Genomic DNA, 17153 nt, shown 5'->3' on the forward strand with positions numbered 1-17153 from the left:
GATAATTAATAACTTTTGATCCACATGAAATATGTCTGAAACTGTTGCTAGAAAGTTTTATCTTCTACAATACTTAAAAAAATTCTATTTTCCGACACTTTTTCAAGATAAATTTTTACTAACTTAAAATGGTATTTGATGTTTTTATCAACTGCAATGTATAAATTGTACTATTTATCCGTAAATTTAAAAAATATGTTATAAAGCTACACAGTACGGCTGATAATTTGATTTCAATATTTCACTATCGCGTTTTTTTTTTTGTGGGGAGGACTTTCTCCAGGAGCAGGAAAATGTATCATGAAAGAATAATATGACTCACTTGTTGCTAATCTAATACTAATAGCTTGTTGAGTACACTTAGTACTGAAATACAGACATAAGGGATTATCTACCTAGGTAAAAAACAATAATTATTTAAAGGGACAAAAAAACTGACGTCCAGGGGAATTAAAAGAATATGGATAATTAATAACTTTTGATCCATATGAAATATGTCTGAAACTGTTGCTAGAAAGCTTTGTCTTCTACAATAGCTTCAAAGTCCATTGTACACAGAATGCCACCCCAGGCATTGCGAGCGATAGACGATCGACCAAAAGTGGCTATATATGTGTGTGTGCATGTGTTTGCAATGGGCAAAGGTCTGCCCCCCCTTTGCGAAATCCTGCCTACGCCCATGATGATATTACAAGTGAAATGAGACTAGTAATAAAAATACAGGTTAATACACGTAGGGTAAGGTGGGGTGATTGGGAACAAGCATTATTATCGCTCACATGATAAGTTTGGGGGACCAAATTAAAATGGCATTTGAAGGTCAGTGTTACCATGAAGTGGCAAATGGATGGGAGGAAGCTATATCAGATGGGCAGTCGGGGGGGGGGGGTAGCCAATTGTAGAAACAGAATCACATTTACTCATCTTCACTCATCAGTTTTTATCCTTATAGTTTACGTATTTTTTTTTATTCTTATAATGGATTATTTGATATTAATACTTTTTTATTTCTTCTTTCCTTTTATTGGTATACAATTTTCTTTTCATGCTGGAAGATTTCTGATTGACCGTGTGTATTAATAAATGGAATATGGAAATTCCCCTGGACGTGGTTTTTTTTGTCCCTTTAAATAATTATTGTTTTTTACGTAGGTAGATAATCCCTTATATCTGTATTTCAGTAGAAAGTGTTCTCAACGAGCAATTAGTATTGTATTAGCAAAAAGTAAGTCATATTATTCTTTCATGATACATTTTCCTGCTCCTCTCCCCCCTCCCCCAAAAAAAACGCGATAGTCAAATATTGAAATCAAATTATCAGCCGTACTGTGCAGCTTTATAACATCATTTTAAAATTTACAGATAAATAGTACAATTTATACATTGCAGTTGATAAAAAAATCAAATAGCATTTTAAGTTAGTAAAAATCTATCTTGAAAAAGTGTCGGAAAATAGAATTTTTTAGGTAACGCACATACGAATTGCTTCTATCAAAAGTTGGGTCTGGAAATGTATTTTCTTCATGACCTTATATCTCGAAAACATAAAACGGGATTTAAAAAATATTTTTGAACTTCTTACAATAGCTACCTATACACATTATATACGTATACATATTACTTATCTACCCATACTTTGCTAGAATGCAGCTGACACTATAAATGTATAGACATAGTATACATTTCACATCCCTTTTTCCCTACATGAACTACGACTATCACAAGTTGATCGCGACACACTTATAAGATAAAATGTAGATATTATAAGCCAATATGTTGGCCACCCCAATAATGAATGAAATTATGTATTATGAATGTTAAATGTTTTTTTTTAAGGCATTCCATGTCAAAGGTGATATTTGCCTGGTTATCTACAGGTGACCATCTATCCATGTTCTATCAGATTGACAATCAAATCTAGTCTGGTTTCTTGATTATTTTTTTTCACTGAATCCATAATTTTGTACTGAACAAAATTCTTTATGTATTTTTCCATCTGGAAGACCAAAACATTACGTTTTTGGTTACTTTAAGTAGTCTTTTGGAATAAATAAAGTGTTGTTTCAAAAATAATTCCAACCTGGTCCCCAAATGTTCTAGGAACACCACTGAACATAGTCATTATAAAATATGTGGGATCACCAATTGTGTTTGTTCAATAGATTTTCTTGATAATATTATATTGGTTATATGAAAGAACATATTTCCCTGATATCTCCTATATTTCAAATGTATTAATGGGAAGAAGGATAGATTTCTGATGCGGTAGTTTTCACACCAACATGATATTTATTTCTATTTTAGATTTTGCCTAACATAGCAATTATTTTAATTTATTTACTAGATGATAAGTTCTTTGTCTTGATCAAATATTTTTGATTAGAGGTTTTGAGAACATTAATTATTATCAGCTATCCCACACCTACATTTTTAATATGTTTTATCCCCATTGGAATTCTTTACTATTGCGTACAGGTAAGAGTAAAATATTTCATTAAATATTTTTTAAAATATAAGTTTTATAATTATTATTATTTAAACTATTTACAGAAATATTATTTTGCTACTTCACAACGACTGAAAAAAATTGAATCTATAACAAGAAATCCAGTTTATTCACATTTTGGCGAGAATTTGTCAGGTAATTCAATTTTTTGTTCTTTAGTTATACAATATACTAAAATAAAATATAAAAAACTAACAAAATGCAACATGGAATGATCAGAAGGAGGGTTACACAAGGGCTCATAATCAAATATTAAAACCATTTGAAGCAAGCTTTAAGTGGATAAATTACACAAAATTTTGCTTTTTGTAGAATTATTTATAGCCCTCTTCAAATCGCTTTTACAAGGACAAATTCTACTTTTATGTAGTTTACTTTACTCCAATTTAGAATTACCTGACTTAATTAGATTTTTAGTTACCACTTCTTATTTAACAATAAAGGTAATAATTAATTTCCTGCTTTTTTAAGTGGAATCGGAACATTGTCCACATGAACGTTTGGTTGCTTTTGAGGCTATACCTTTTTCAAAAAAATTTTTTTATGTATGACAACAAACAAGTTCCCCACCACACTTTTTGACAAATCAGGTGCCAAATTTAAGCCCGGACCTACAGAAACCTCAACTTCATTCGTACAAACCTAAATTATTGAGTTATTATTATTTAGTAAAGAAAATTTTCTATCTTTCACATTATTTCTTACAAAATATTTCATCTACATTATTAAGTTGCAATTGGAACTTAGTTACCTTCAATAGTTTTAGAGTCATAGATTCCTGTTTAGAAATAAACTTAACTTGCTTTAAACAAACAAAGAAATATTAAATGAGAATTTTCTACTTTTCTGTGAAGATTTGGATCATGGTTAAATGAACTTTTTTTTTGTTACTCTTAAAATATTCTCCAATATTTAAGGGACATCCTGTATAATGAAATTATAATTTATTAGGCTTTATTAGATACATAAATATCACTATGTATGATAGTAAAATTCCAGATATAAATTAAACATTTACATTTACAGTAATGTTACAGGAAAATTTCTTTTAAATTTTTTTTTTGTTATTTTCCAAAAATAACTGATTTTTCAATGCCCCTTTGCACTAAAACCATTTGTGGTATAAAAACATGATAAGAACTTGAATTTTAGATTATTACCCCCTTGTTAGTACCTCTATATTGCATCTCCATTCGTCAGGAAAGCTTACTCTTCAAGTGATAAACCAAAAGAACCTGTGACTTTTATTGGTTTTTTTGATGATTATCGTAAAAACCAATAACACCAAAACTAATTATTCTCATTAGTTTTGGTGTTATTGGTTTTTTTGATGATTTCTCATATTGACCAGAAACATTTTTTTGCAATGTTTAATTAGTCATTGAGTTATAAAGAAACAAGAAAGGTAACATGAAAGTGAATTTCATAAAATATTATAGACATTTATTTCTAAAATATACATTTTACTCATTTCATTTTTCTATATCCATTTATTTTTTGCATGTTCATCAATTAATTTGGCAGTGACCCCAGTTTAAAATTTCTTGTTTAACAATAGAATAGCCATATTATTTAATATTTTTCCCCCACAGTAGTCCTTTAATATGTTTTATGCGCTTTATAGCAGAAAATAATCTTTCTTCTTATGCATTAAATAAATAAATCTTTCTAAAAAAATTTCAATAACATTCTAATGTCCTAAAATCCGAAGACGTTTCTCTAACTGCTTAATATAATGATGCCGAGTGTGGTTATATGGCCTGGTTTTTTCTTTGAAATATTAAAAAGCACTCTAATTTGTTCAATAGTACAAGCATCAATGTCAGGTTCCCTCCCACTCTTCGAAATCGGCCATTAGCCTATTTTCTCAATAACAGTGTCATTGATTTCCAGTCTGTGAGCCCCTGCAAGATCTTTAAGAGGTTGAGAGAAGTTTTTCAATTATCATTTGCCATGCTTCAACTGAATTATCATATGGCAAGCCAAGAAAGACTACAATGATTTGTTAGGTACAACTGTTAAAGTATGTCCTCACTGAAACCAAATAATAATTGTAGGTCTTATTAGCAATCAATTGGTATCTTTTCCAACTATTGGCAAACATAGTCTGAACAATGACTTGTTAAATTATGTGCATCACAATACCTTATAGTTGGTAGCAGTATATTCCCTCAACAAGAATCCATCTGGGCACATGAACATCTGATGGAAACAGTGAATCAAAATTATCACTTTCTAGTAAGTACAAAGCACAAATCAATCTTCTTGGTGTCAGAATTTTCTGAGGAGCCAACATAGAATTTGACCAGCATCTGGCCCTCAAAACTATAGAAACCTGACTCTAAAAATACAAAGCTATCATTCAATTTAAAATGATGTATGTTTAGAGTCAAAATTAAAACATTTCTTTACATGCAGGAACTTATGTGATAAGGGCTTATGGTGCTCAGGAAAGAGTCATAAAATAATCTGAACTGAAAGTGGATTTATACCAGTCATCTTATTATGCCAGTATAGGTAAGTAATTACTAACATGATAGATTTCTGTGTTATTTTCTTCATACCAAATGAAATATGATAAATATCTAATGAGGTGTAATGGTTTAATATGTTTATTTTAGGTGGCTTGTTAGTTGGTGTGAGACTACAATTAATTGGTGGTTTGATTGGTTTTTTGTAAATAATTGGTAATGATTACTTGAGTCCTGGAATTGTTGATATTTCATTCAGTTACACAATGCAGATATCAGATTTACCATTTGTTGTTTATTTATCATAACATCTTCTAGCTAATGTCTAATGTTCAGTAAATGTTGTTAGATATGAATATCATCAGGCAACTGAAGTTTAATATAACATTGTGGCTGTGGAAAGAATTGAAGAATATTCTACTACACCTCAGGTATTACTTTATTATGAACACTAATCTTTTTTACATTAATTATTATATACTTTAATATAATTATTAAGTTGCAATCTTACAATCTAAGTTCTAAAGGCTAGTTAGATATTTATTCTTTTTATTTTTCAGAAATTCATACTCTTTTATTACTTCTTTATTATTAACATATCAGATCAGCTTTTTGGCCTTTTTTGTCCATTATCCAGTTCTAAAATAAAAATCTAAAACCTAAAAAAATCATGTTGATGAAGGGCTTACATTATGGAAATATTACTGTTTTTCTGGAGGGAGGAATTGTGAAATATCTGCGGAGGGAAGTATAGAACTATTCCTAATGCATGTTAACTCCAGAGAAGGATAATTTATTTTAAGTTGATTTTATTTAAATCCATTATTCAAAAATATAAATTTGCCAAAACAAAAATTAACACTCATGAACAGTTGTATGTATAACTTGACAAGTTGATGGAGATCCTTGAGAATGGACCTTAGGCAGGCTTATTTTCTCCAAGAGAGAAAATTGTTCTTTTAATTGACCAGACAGCTGTCTTCTGAAACAGCCCAATCCTTTTGAATTTTTGTATTAACATTTTGGTTTATTTTACATTCTTTCAATGTTTTATACTTAATTGTCAATCAATTGTTAATTCAGTCATTAACAAAATAGCTTAAAAATCATAAATTAATTTTTCATCTCTTTATTGTGATCAAAGGATCGCAAGCAATTTATTACTTCTGTTGTGATTTATAAAAAGTACAGTATTGAATTCCAATATGAACACTAAAAAAAAAAAAAAAAAAACTGTTGCGAAAAATTCAGATAAAACTTAAAATATATGAATAGATCACAATGTAAACAATAAACGACCAATCTATCTCAAGGCTAAGGTAAGAGATTATTTTTAGACATATATTACAAGTTCAAAATATTTTTGTTGTTTCCTCAAGAGGATCGACATGTGACCTTGAGGTTTAAGTTGTGAAGGGAGTCATGCCTTTTCCTCTCAAATTATGACATATACAATAAACCGGGACATACTTAACTTGTCCAGCTTAAACAGTCAGATTTAAATCAAGACTGACCCATGTTAAAATATGCCTTTTTATAAAATTTATGTTTAATTTATCTTAAACTTAAAATTAAATAGATTTAGGCTTATTGCTAATGAAATGAAGTACTTATTTGAAATGCTGGAAAACATTCTGATTTATTTGTTGTCACCATCAGAATTCAGATTTTATTAGGGCTATAGAATTTTGATACTATCATATCTGATTTGTAAATTATAAAGATTTTGGATTAGTAAAGGGATTATTATAATTTGAAATTAACAATTATAATAATATATTATAATTTTGGAATTTACAATTATAATAATATATTATAATTTGAAATTTAAAATTATAATAATAATTAAATTTACTACTTTTTTTTGGTTGTTATTCTTTAGATTGGTATTATGGGGCATACTGGTGCTGTCATCTGTAACATTGAGTTTATTCTGAATAATTGAAGCAGCTGGCAGAAAAATTTCAATAGATGGTGTAGATTATCAACACTTGGTCTCCATGCTCTGAGGTCTCGCCTCACCATCACTCCTCGAGTAATGAAAACCATGCAAACTGATGTTCAAATTTTAATTCTCTAAGCTTCTTAAGAGAATAAAGAAAGATGGACTACTTGATGATTTTATAGGAACCATTAAACACTTGTAAAAATTAATAAATTGTTATGGTGCTCTGGTTTAATTAATATCACCTAAAAACATTTCATGTGTTATACAGAATTGTCATATGTTTTACAGAAATAAATCTTTTTTTTCTGTATACTTTCCAGGATCCGGTGCTCTTTTCTAGTGGTTTGAGAATAAATCTTGATCCTTTCGGCACGGTAGGACACCCTAGAGTCAACCATCCTTGGGAGCCAGGATACTTTGAGGAAGTAATTCCTCCACATGGCTTGCGGGACCTGGGGTGATCTCTTAACTCTTATCATGAAATCTCTTGAAGATAAATCTTTAACATTTTTTGACATCTAGGGTGATGATTGCTGCATACCAATTAGCACCTCTCCTTCACCTTACTCTTGTAATTGCTGCACGGACAGTTTCGATTGCTAATCCAATAGAATCTTCTGTGAAATACTTTTTCTGAAATCCATATGGAGTCCTTGAGTTCCCATTTGCACCCTCAGTGAAATCTTGTAGCCTAAAGAAAAGGATCTTCTCAAACGCCTTACCTATAGTTTCCAGAAAGCAAATAGGACTATAGGTTGACGAATCTTCTATTCTTTCTTTACCCTTTGGAATAAGTACTTCATTCAGGAATTGTAGATTTTGATAAAAAAATCCTGAAGTTTTTTAAAGGGGAAGTGTGAGTACCTTTAAAATTATAACAATCCATAGGCGTTGATGATCAAAAGGTTTTTACACCTTTAAACAAGACCAAACAAACTAAATACCTACTCCTCTCTGTTCAGTATCTATTATAAATAATGAAAATCTAAAGATATTTTAAACTTAATAATTTATTTTCTGCAATAATTACAGTAGAGTCTAAGCATAAAAACAGTGATATTCCTATGTGTAAAAGCTGTCAGAGATATGCTTACATAAAACATTACTGTCATTTTGAGCCAAGATACCTATAATGTTTTTAGAATTTATTGTTTTCTATAACTAAATTATTATCGAAGCGATTAAATCCTACCTACCTCAAATTATGAAACATCTCTCTATGTAACTATAAATATTATTTTTTCATCTATGGATACCAAATTAAGAAAATAAACAATTTTAAACTGGAATATTCATTGCATTTCTTCTCAAAGGAATGAATTCAATTTTTTTTTTTAATCAAATTTCATCAATATAGTCTGCATAACTGAGACATATCTATCGCAAAACATCATATTTAAAATCTTACGTAATTATAGAGATTGTTTAACTACTTCCTGTGGAGTAGTCTTAACAATTGAGAGTAATATTAGTATTATCGAAAAATTATTCCAAACGTATTAAATATTAAGATTATTTCAGTTCGTTTACAGTCGTACCTCTGCAGTTTTTACGTTAGTTTTTAAACCTCCACATAAAAATCTATTATAAGGTTAAATTTTAAAACTTGTATCTCCAGAAATCAATTAGTTTTAGGTGACATGAACAGTAAAAACATTTCTCAAAGATTCCGTAAATCGAATACTTTGCTAGATATTTGTTCAAGGTACGATATTAAAATTCGTGCACCAAATGAACCTACTTTTTATAGATCAGGCCCTGTTTCATAATAAAGTACAAACTGAAACTATTAGTCTTGTCGAATGGAATATGGTCCGGGTGCAGTCAAAAAATAAAATCCAAATCGTAAATGGGTATACTATTTTTATTGAGCCAACGTTTCGCCCCACGTTGCAGGGCTTCGTCAGGGCTAAAACAGATACAAACACTTGACATAGTTCCAAAAAAAAAAAACATAAGTGGAAAATAATAGGGGTATACAATGAAAAGTAAAATTTAATAAGAAAAATTAAAGGTTGTAAACAGTAAATGAAAACGGTAATAGTAACAGATAGATTAGAGATAAAATAAGAGAAGAAATATTAAAGAAAGTACAAATTAAGAGATTAAAAAATAAAAGAATAAAATCAAATGATGAGAAAGAATTCATACCTGTTTTGACGGAAGTTAAAGTCAGAGTGAGCCATTTGTATTGGAAGGAGTGGGGATGGCAGTTTAGCACGCCACATAATAATGGAAATAATTTTAAAGTAAATATTGTAAAATTTTTTTTTTTTTAAATCGGGTAAACAATAAATGGTGACATATATACTAGAGGGGGAGAAGAGATATTTAAAAAATTATAAAAAAAAAAAAATAGTAAAAATAAAAACTCATAGGTAGAAAAACAAAGAAGAAATAAAGTATAAAATAATGGGATAAAATATGTGTAAGTGATTAAGAAAGACAATATACCAAATGAGTGGGGATACAGAGAAATGTAAATTATAATAGAAAATTAATAATAAATTAATTAATAAAAGTAGACTTAAGAAGGTAACACATGAATATAAATTAAAAGATAAGATACATGAATACAAATGAAACAGGAAGGGTAGTAAATATAAAAATAATTAAATGAGTGTTGAGAATTTAGAGAAACAAGAATAAAAGATATGACAAGAAAGTGGGCTTCTGAAATGCAGAACAGAGTGAAAAGAAGTATTATGAGGGTTTCATTATGTTCAAAATGTGTCGATATGTAAGGGAGATGCAGTCTTTATCAACTTTATGATTGACGGAATTCTCAGTTAAATTTATGTAAATGGACTCCGAGATGAGACGTTTTTATACTAATTATAATAATTTAGTTATAGAAAACAATGAATTCTAAAAACATTATAGGTATCTTGGCTCAAAATGACAGTAATGTTTTATGTAAGCATATCTCTGACAGCTTTTACACATAGGAATATCACTGTTTTTATGCTTAGACTCTACTGTAATTATTGCAGAAAATAAATTATTAAGTTTAAAATATCTTTAGCTTTTCATTATTTATAATAGATACTGAACATAGAGGAGTAGGTATTTAGTTTGTTTGGTCTTGTTTAAAGGTGTAAAAACTTTCGATCATCAACGCCTATGGAATCAGTTATAAAAAGACTTATTGCTTCAATTTTTTAAAAATCCAATAGCATTATTCCGGATTTCCAATTTGTTTTCAGCACAGCCATTCCAATTGAAACCAACTGGCAAGATTATCGGAATTTATAGAGAACGTATTTGAAATGAAGAAGCACACTTCTTCATAGACTCCCACTAACGTTTGACAAAATTTGGGATTGGGGTCTCCTTTACAAACTAAAGATAGTAGACACTCCGAAATACTTGCATGATATTCCATGCTCATTCCTCAATGGTCGGACATTTTACAACATGAAAGTTTTTATTTTTACAGTAGTCATTGGAGGTTATTATTTTTGTTTTTATTACAAAGGTTTATTATTTTCAATAATATACAAAGAAAAAACTTCACTTTGAAGAAAAATATTTCTTGAATTTGATCGATGTTGAAAAATCGTTGAACGACAAGCTGACTCTAGTCTGCTGATCATCATCCACTGAGTACTTACCTTTATTTATGTACTTCTCTTTATAAATGAATGTTAAAAGTTAATGTATACGTTAATTTTAAAATATTAACATGAAATGATTATTAAATGATAAGGCTGTATAATTAGGTAGATTCTCTGAAAATTGGGGTTAGAGTACAATGGAGTATTTCTAGGGGAAAACGGCATGGGCGTCGGTAGGGGGGAGCCGCGGCTCCCCCTAGATTTTTGGACCCAAGAAAAATAAATAAATAAAGAAAATAGTGAACTTATTTGATAAATGTGTTTTTTCTGGAAACATGCAATAATTAGGAAGGTAATAGGGGGAAAGATGATAGCGTCCAAAAAATCATCAGAGATGAAAAGGGCGAATCTCCTTTATATTTTCATTGTAAAAGCCATTGGTTAAACTTTGTTGTTAACTATTTGAATTCAGTCGTTTCATTTTCAATAATTTATTGTGATTTTAGGTAATACAAATTTAAAAAGTAATAATTGATTTTTATGAAGTAGACAAACAATGATACGGTGTTTTTTGGAATACGGAATTACATATTTTTCTTTTAACGTTTCAGAATGGACTATATATATGTATGTACGTAAGTGTGTGCAATGGGCGGAGGTTCCTTCCTGGCGAAATCTTTTTTACGCCCATGGAAAACGGGTACTTACAAGATTATGGGCGGGACTTTTATGTTGGAGACATCGATAAGACTGGTTACCTTCCTTTTCATTCAGTAAGTATAAGGTTGTTTTAATGCGAAGAGGGTCTCTGGTTGGTGTGTCTTTTTGTACTGTTGATGTGAGATGTGCAGTAGTTTTTCCTCGTAAGTGCGATATAATTTTCTGTCCCAGATGCTGCCTCAGTTGGCGAAACGACAACTGGTGAGTTGTTTGGCGATATTTGAGAGATAAAGTTTAGTGGTCAGAATCTTTCAATTGTATTTTGACAATTGATTTTTGTGTGTGTGTGTGTGTGTGTGTTTTGGATAAATTATCTTTTCATTTAATTTATCATATGAAATTGAGCAACTTTGATTTCATTATTTTATAATTTTTCATGTTGCATTTAGAGATATAATTATACGTATGTTCATTGCAAAATGAACTGGTTCTTATTAATAATGTAGTGGATTAAAAATAAGCCCTGAGATACATATGAATTGTTTTATTTATTTTTATTACTTTAATGGCCGTCAAGAGTTTTATTAAATCCTGTATGGTAGAAAACAGAAGTCATTTCTAATACTCATTAAACCATTAACACTTGTACTTCAACTGGGGAATATCAACAATAATAAGATAAACAATAATATCACCAGGCAACTTTGATTGAATTTTACTTTACCTTAAAATATACAGAAATTATTGAAAAAGTTAATATTTTATCTCTCATTGTACATTAATCGGCACTAGAAATTTAATAACATTAAAATATGAATATTAACCAATTATTCTTGGCCTTTAAAGTTGTTGACACTGCGGAGCCTAACCATCACTATTGACTTGTTCACTCTTCATTGAAGTAGGACTCAATTCATCTCTGACTATTCAGATCATTTATTTTAAAGATGCCATGCACTCTTTTGAACTTATCGTCATTGTCCTCATGACAGAATGTGTAGACCTCCAAAATGATATTGAACCTCCAGATGATGATGAAGTTGAGGCAGCTAAGTTGAAAAATAACAAGGCCCCAGGCTTGGACGGGATTCAGGCAGAACTTCTTCGATATGGTGGAACTGATTATCACCATCTGGGAAGAAGAGAGAATGTCAAACGAATAGACAAAAGGAATAATCTGCCCACTTCATAAAAAGGGAGATCGAGTAGAATACAACTATCTAGGTATTGTTCTCCTTTCGTGCGCATACAAAGTGCACTCCAATATTCTCTTCAAGAAGCTTGTTCCATATGCTGAAAGAGAACTCGGTAAAGCACTGTCCAGTTATTAGGGTACGCTGACGATTTCGACCTTATTGCCCGATTGGAACGAAGCCTGAGAGAGTCATTCCTTGCTCTGGAGGGTACTGCAAGAAAACTGGGGTTGTGGTTAGTGAGAACAAGATGAAATACTTGAAAGCTGGAGGATGTGGACCAGAAACTGGAACATTTGATGCAGGTAAATTGAAGTTCGAGAGGGTGAGCTGCTTTGAATACTGAATTGAACAGCCAAAACAATATCTCTCAGGAGATTAGCAGAAGGATCGCTGATGCCAACCGATGCTGCTTTGGCCTAGCAAGACATCTCAGAAGTGGGTTGTTCTCAAATTGGGGCCAAGATCAATCTCTATCAAACACTTGTACGTTCCATTGTCACCTATGGATCCGCTTGGACCTTTGCTAAAGCCGATGAAGCAAGACTTGGTCTTCGAGAGGTCCATTTTGAGAAGAATATTTGGAGCTATTACAGAGGGCAATGTAAGGAGAAGAAGGAAGAACGCGGGGTTATCGGCCTTGTACGGAGACAATGATGTTGTCATGTTTGTAAGGTTATAATTAGGTTGGGTAGACTCCGATGGGCGGGTTATGTGGCGAGGATGCGCGGCGATGAAATCCCAAATAAGGTCCTATCCGAGCAGCTATATGGAAAGAGAAGAGTGGGTAGGCCGAACATGAGATGGTTGGACGCTGTATCTACGGATGCCCGGGTCCTTCTAGGAACCCGAAACTGGAGAGTTGCAGCAGAAGACAGGACGGCCTGGCGGAAGCTATTAGAGGAGGCCCAAGCTCAGTAACGGGCTGTCGTGCCAATGATGATGATGCATTATATATACAAAATGTATTACCCTTGATGCATTTTTAATAGAAAATTTTATTACCTTAGATACATTTTTATTAAAGAAAATTTTATTACCTTTGTTATAGTAAACATGTGTACCGTTGATCTAAAGATGTATTCTTTTTGAGCTATGCGCAAGTGTAGTTTTCTTTTTATTCATAACTTATTTTGCTGTCTTTTCTTGCATATTTATGTTAAATACAAAAAGTTTAAGCGCCTTAAGTAGATTTTTATCAAACTTTTAAGAGCCGTTTTAGTGCTACATTCTATAGCAGTGCTACTCAACCTTTTTTTTCATAGGGGCCACAAACACGTGTTAGTCGCAAAAAATAAATAAATAAATCAGGAACAGATTCATCGACAAACAACAATGAACAGATTCATCTCGTATATTTTAATATTTTTTGGTCACAAGCAGTTTAATTCAAATTATTTATGATTAAAAAACCAAATTCAAAATTAATGAACAATTTACTACTGTAATAAAAAACGTATGGATCAGGTTCATTTATTGACCTGGTTTAGTGACAACACCATTTATTGACCTGGTGAAATAATTTAAAATATTATAGTTTATTAATGGTTAATAATGGATTTTTTTTTTATAACTATTGAAATTTACAACCGTATATTACATATACATTTAGTGAATATGGTCTTTGTTAAAATGGAGTATTACAGGCGTGTAAAGCAACTACCCATTGGCAGCACTCTAATGACATTTTACATTAGCTGGTCTGGTGGCCATGTTCTTTTCAGGCGACTCGGAGGATTGTCAGGAATGGAAGAGGATCCAATGTTAGAAACTAGGGGGTTTGAGTGGTTAGGGAGTTTAATAATAGAAATTAATAAATTTCCGCATATTATGGCAAATTAGCGTATCAATGGTAGCACCGCATACCGCGGCTCGGTAGTATTGTGTAGGACCTATTTACTCAGCGCGCTCTCAATTTTTCTAATGGGCGCGAAATTCAAAATGGTTTAAAATAAAGTAACGTTGGATGGGCCAACTACAAAGGACCGGCGGGCCGCAGGTTGAGTTTAGCTGGTCTAAAGAAGTGCGCGTTTTTCGGTTATACATATAGGCTGTTCGATTTGGTACACAGGGATCGGCGGCCAAGATCTTTAAAAAAAAAAAATCATAAAATAGGACTACCCGTTCAAGAGATAATCATGTCAAAGCAATGGCCAGAAATGCTTTTTTGACTCAGGGCTCTTAAGAACGAATTGATCCGCCTAAAACTGATCATTGAAAAATTGACCTGGTTACATAGGTTGTAAGGCAAGTAATCAATAAATCTAAGTAAATGTAGGTAGGTACATATCAGAAATGATATGCAATGTAAAAATAGTTAGAACTTAATCAAAAATACAGAGTACTGGTTCACACTTGTATACACTAGTATACAAGTTAGCATTTACTTTCTTGTTAGAACACTTACTCACATATTGGACACACTACTGGATGGCAAAAACTGAACGGTTTTCTACCGAATTGGTAGAAACTTTTATCTTATCCAACTTTCATCTGAGTTGGATTCAGATGAAAGTTTTCACATAAGACAGATTTCTTCTATACCTTTTCATAGTTTCCAGGTGCGTAACTGCATTGTAATTATTTTACCATTGTATGAAAGATCAACATAATATTCAGCTGTACATCTGTCTTGGTATCAGTACCATAATAGGGATCTACTTCTCTATGGAAGACATCATTTTAGATGAATTTGTTTTTAACAAGGAGCGCCAAGCAATTTAAATTAAAATTTAACTGTTGTTAAAAATAATCTCAGCATGGAATGTACTATCTCCATTATTTATTAATGTGATTTTGTTTTTTCTGGTCTAACATTTTGGCTAGATTGGTAAAACGTTGGTTTGGGGAACTAAAGACTTTTCTATTTTGCATTAATTACCTTATGACATTTCTTGTTTCTGTATTAATAATAATTGTATTATTTACAGGCTGCAAAATAAATTTTACCATTCGTCCTTATCAAGGCCCAAGAATAGAGGTATAAATCATCTCATCATGGATGAAGAGACTTTGAACAATTTTTGTGGTTCACGATTTTGGGTAAGATTTTACTAACTTAAAAAATTAAAAAATATCAATTTTTTTTTACATCTTGAGTACTTTTTTATAGTCTTCAATTTGGGTTTCATGAGGTACCATGTGGTTTTCACAAAACCTTTTTGAATATGCTTTAAGATCATTTGTTGCTTAAGTAAAATTAAATTTTATAAACAAATTCTAAAACCACAATATATTAATATATCAAATTTAAAACAAATTAATAGACCAGTTATGAACAGATCCATGATGCTAAAAAATTAATTACTCAAAGGAAATAATGGTGAGAATAGCGATCGAGATATAGCAAAAAATTATTTTACTTTTCCAAATTTATTTTAGCCTGTTTCTAACATGAATAATTTTTTAGTTAAGGAAGAATTAAAAAAATATATATATTTACCACTCAGGGTTACCTGAAATGAAAAAAAAAAATTTAAGAATTTTATTTCCTAAGAAAGTTTTTTTAAACAATTCATTTATGCCAGGAATCAAATTTTACATGGGAGACAGAGTCACCCCGATTGACTCCATGTATCGAAAAAACTCTTTTGTGGATCCCATGTCTCTTTCTGTGGATATTCTCGTGTATTGATGTATTTTACATATACACCAGTAAATCCAGAAACATACCTTGGAATTGGAGGAATATATTAAAATTGGTAAGTATTTCAGCGATATTCATTAAAATTAATTAGTGAATTAATTAATATGTTTGATTGTCTTTCTGTCCAGGCCATGTGAAACATCAGAATAGTTGGTAAGGGAGATTAGAGAAATTTATGAAAGAATAAAAATTTATGAGGGGAAATAACGTCATTTTTTAAACTACTTTATTTTTTCTCGGCTTACTAGCCCCATTGATGCAAACGTGCTCTCCCCACTATAACCCTTTCTTTGTCAGTAAAAAGAGATCACTAAAGATCACCTTTAGTTAGTTCATGAACAGGACCATTGATGGTGTGAATAATTCAACATATCAATATCTTATTAAATTTTAAAATTTCCTAAAGATGATAGAATTTACATTAGGTTTCTATTTATTATGTGATTAAAATTGACTTATATCTCACTGTCGAACTTGGATGTCTTTAGTTTAATTTTTTGTTTTTTTTAATTATTCGTTAACTGGTTTTCAGGTTTCTCTCTTTCTTCTTCTAGCTCTGAGTATATTCGAATTCTGTTACAACATATTTAGAAGTGAGCCAGCATACTCTGTTGACATATATACTCCTATGGTGAAAGCTATATCGCTGGTAAATATATATTTCAAGTATTTAATAAAAAGGTATATTTATTTTTTTCTAAGTGTCATTCATGGTTCCAGGCATTGTGTACTACACTTGTAATATTTCATAGAACACATGGCCAGAGAACATCTGGTCTTCTTTTCCTGTTCTGGTTCTTAATAGCACTCCTCGGATTTTCTCAGTTCTACACTTCATTTGAGGGAGAAATTTGGAATGTAAGATTTATATACCAGTATTATCGATATCTTGATGCACTGTAGTTCCAAGTCTTTTTTGTTAAATTTTGATATCATTTCATTTCTTCTGAGGTTCTGCTTCCAATCAATAATGCTGCAAGGCTGCTCTGAAGTTTAAATACACCTGAAAAGCCAATGTTGTCATAAAAATATTTAAGCTGTATAAAACATTTATTTGAAACTTTGTTTAAGAGTTTCCTGAAACTAGGACTTGATAGTATTGTACATATATACCCTATGTATCATTATATTTTATTTATATTTGTGTTACACTAATTTTTATTCATTTACTT

The 17153-nt window shown here is 31.0% G+C and overlaps 1 protein-coding gene and 1 long non-coding RNA gene across 3 annotated transcripts in view; both read left to right on the plus strand.

Annotated features, from left to right (window-relative positions):
• The first annotated feature begins 889 nt into the window (after positions 1-889).
• Positions 890-7365, plus strand: LOC106686274 (uncharacterized). The gene is made up of 5 exons (XR_001343987.2): positions 890-2475; positions 2551-2641; positions 4925-5023; positions 5128-5408; positions 6860-7365. It is a non-coding gene; the product is annotated as an uncharacterized lncRNA (long non-coding RNA).
• A 3734-nt stretch (positions 7366-11099) lies between these two features.
• LOC106686292 (multidrug resistance-associated protein 1) overlaps positions 11100-17153 on the plus strand; it is a 44370-nt gene continuing 38316 nt past the window's right edge. The window contains exons 1-5 of one of the 2 annotated variants that reach the window (XM_067052639.1): positions 11100-11255; positions 15266-15377; positions 15863-16036; positions 16514-16630; positions 16702-16839. In XM_067052639.1, the coding sequence (XP_066908740.1) occupies positions 11131-11255; positions 15266-15377; positions 15863-16036; positions 16514-16630; positions 16702-16839 (666 nt within the window). In that variant the 5' untranslated portion in view covers positions 11100-11130. The other variant, XM_067052638.1, reaches the window with a different exon arrangement.

The sequence above is a fragment of the Halyomorpha halys genome, unplaced genomic scaffold (genome assembly GCF_000696795.3).
Source record: "Halyomorpha halys isolate HHAL.00 unplaced genomic scaffold, Hhal_1.1 Scaffold803.1, whole genome shotgun sequence".
NCBI lineage: Eukaryota > Metazoa > Arthropoda > Insecta > Hemiptera > Pentatomidae > Halyomorpha > Halyomorpha halys.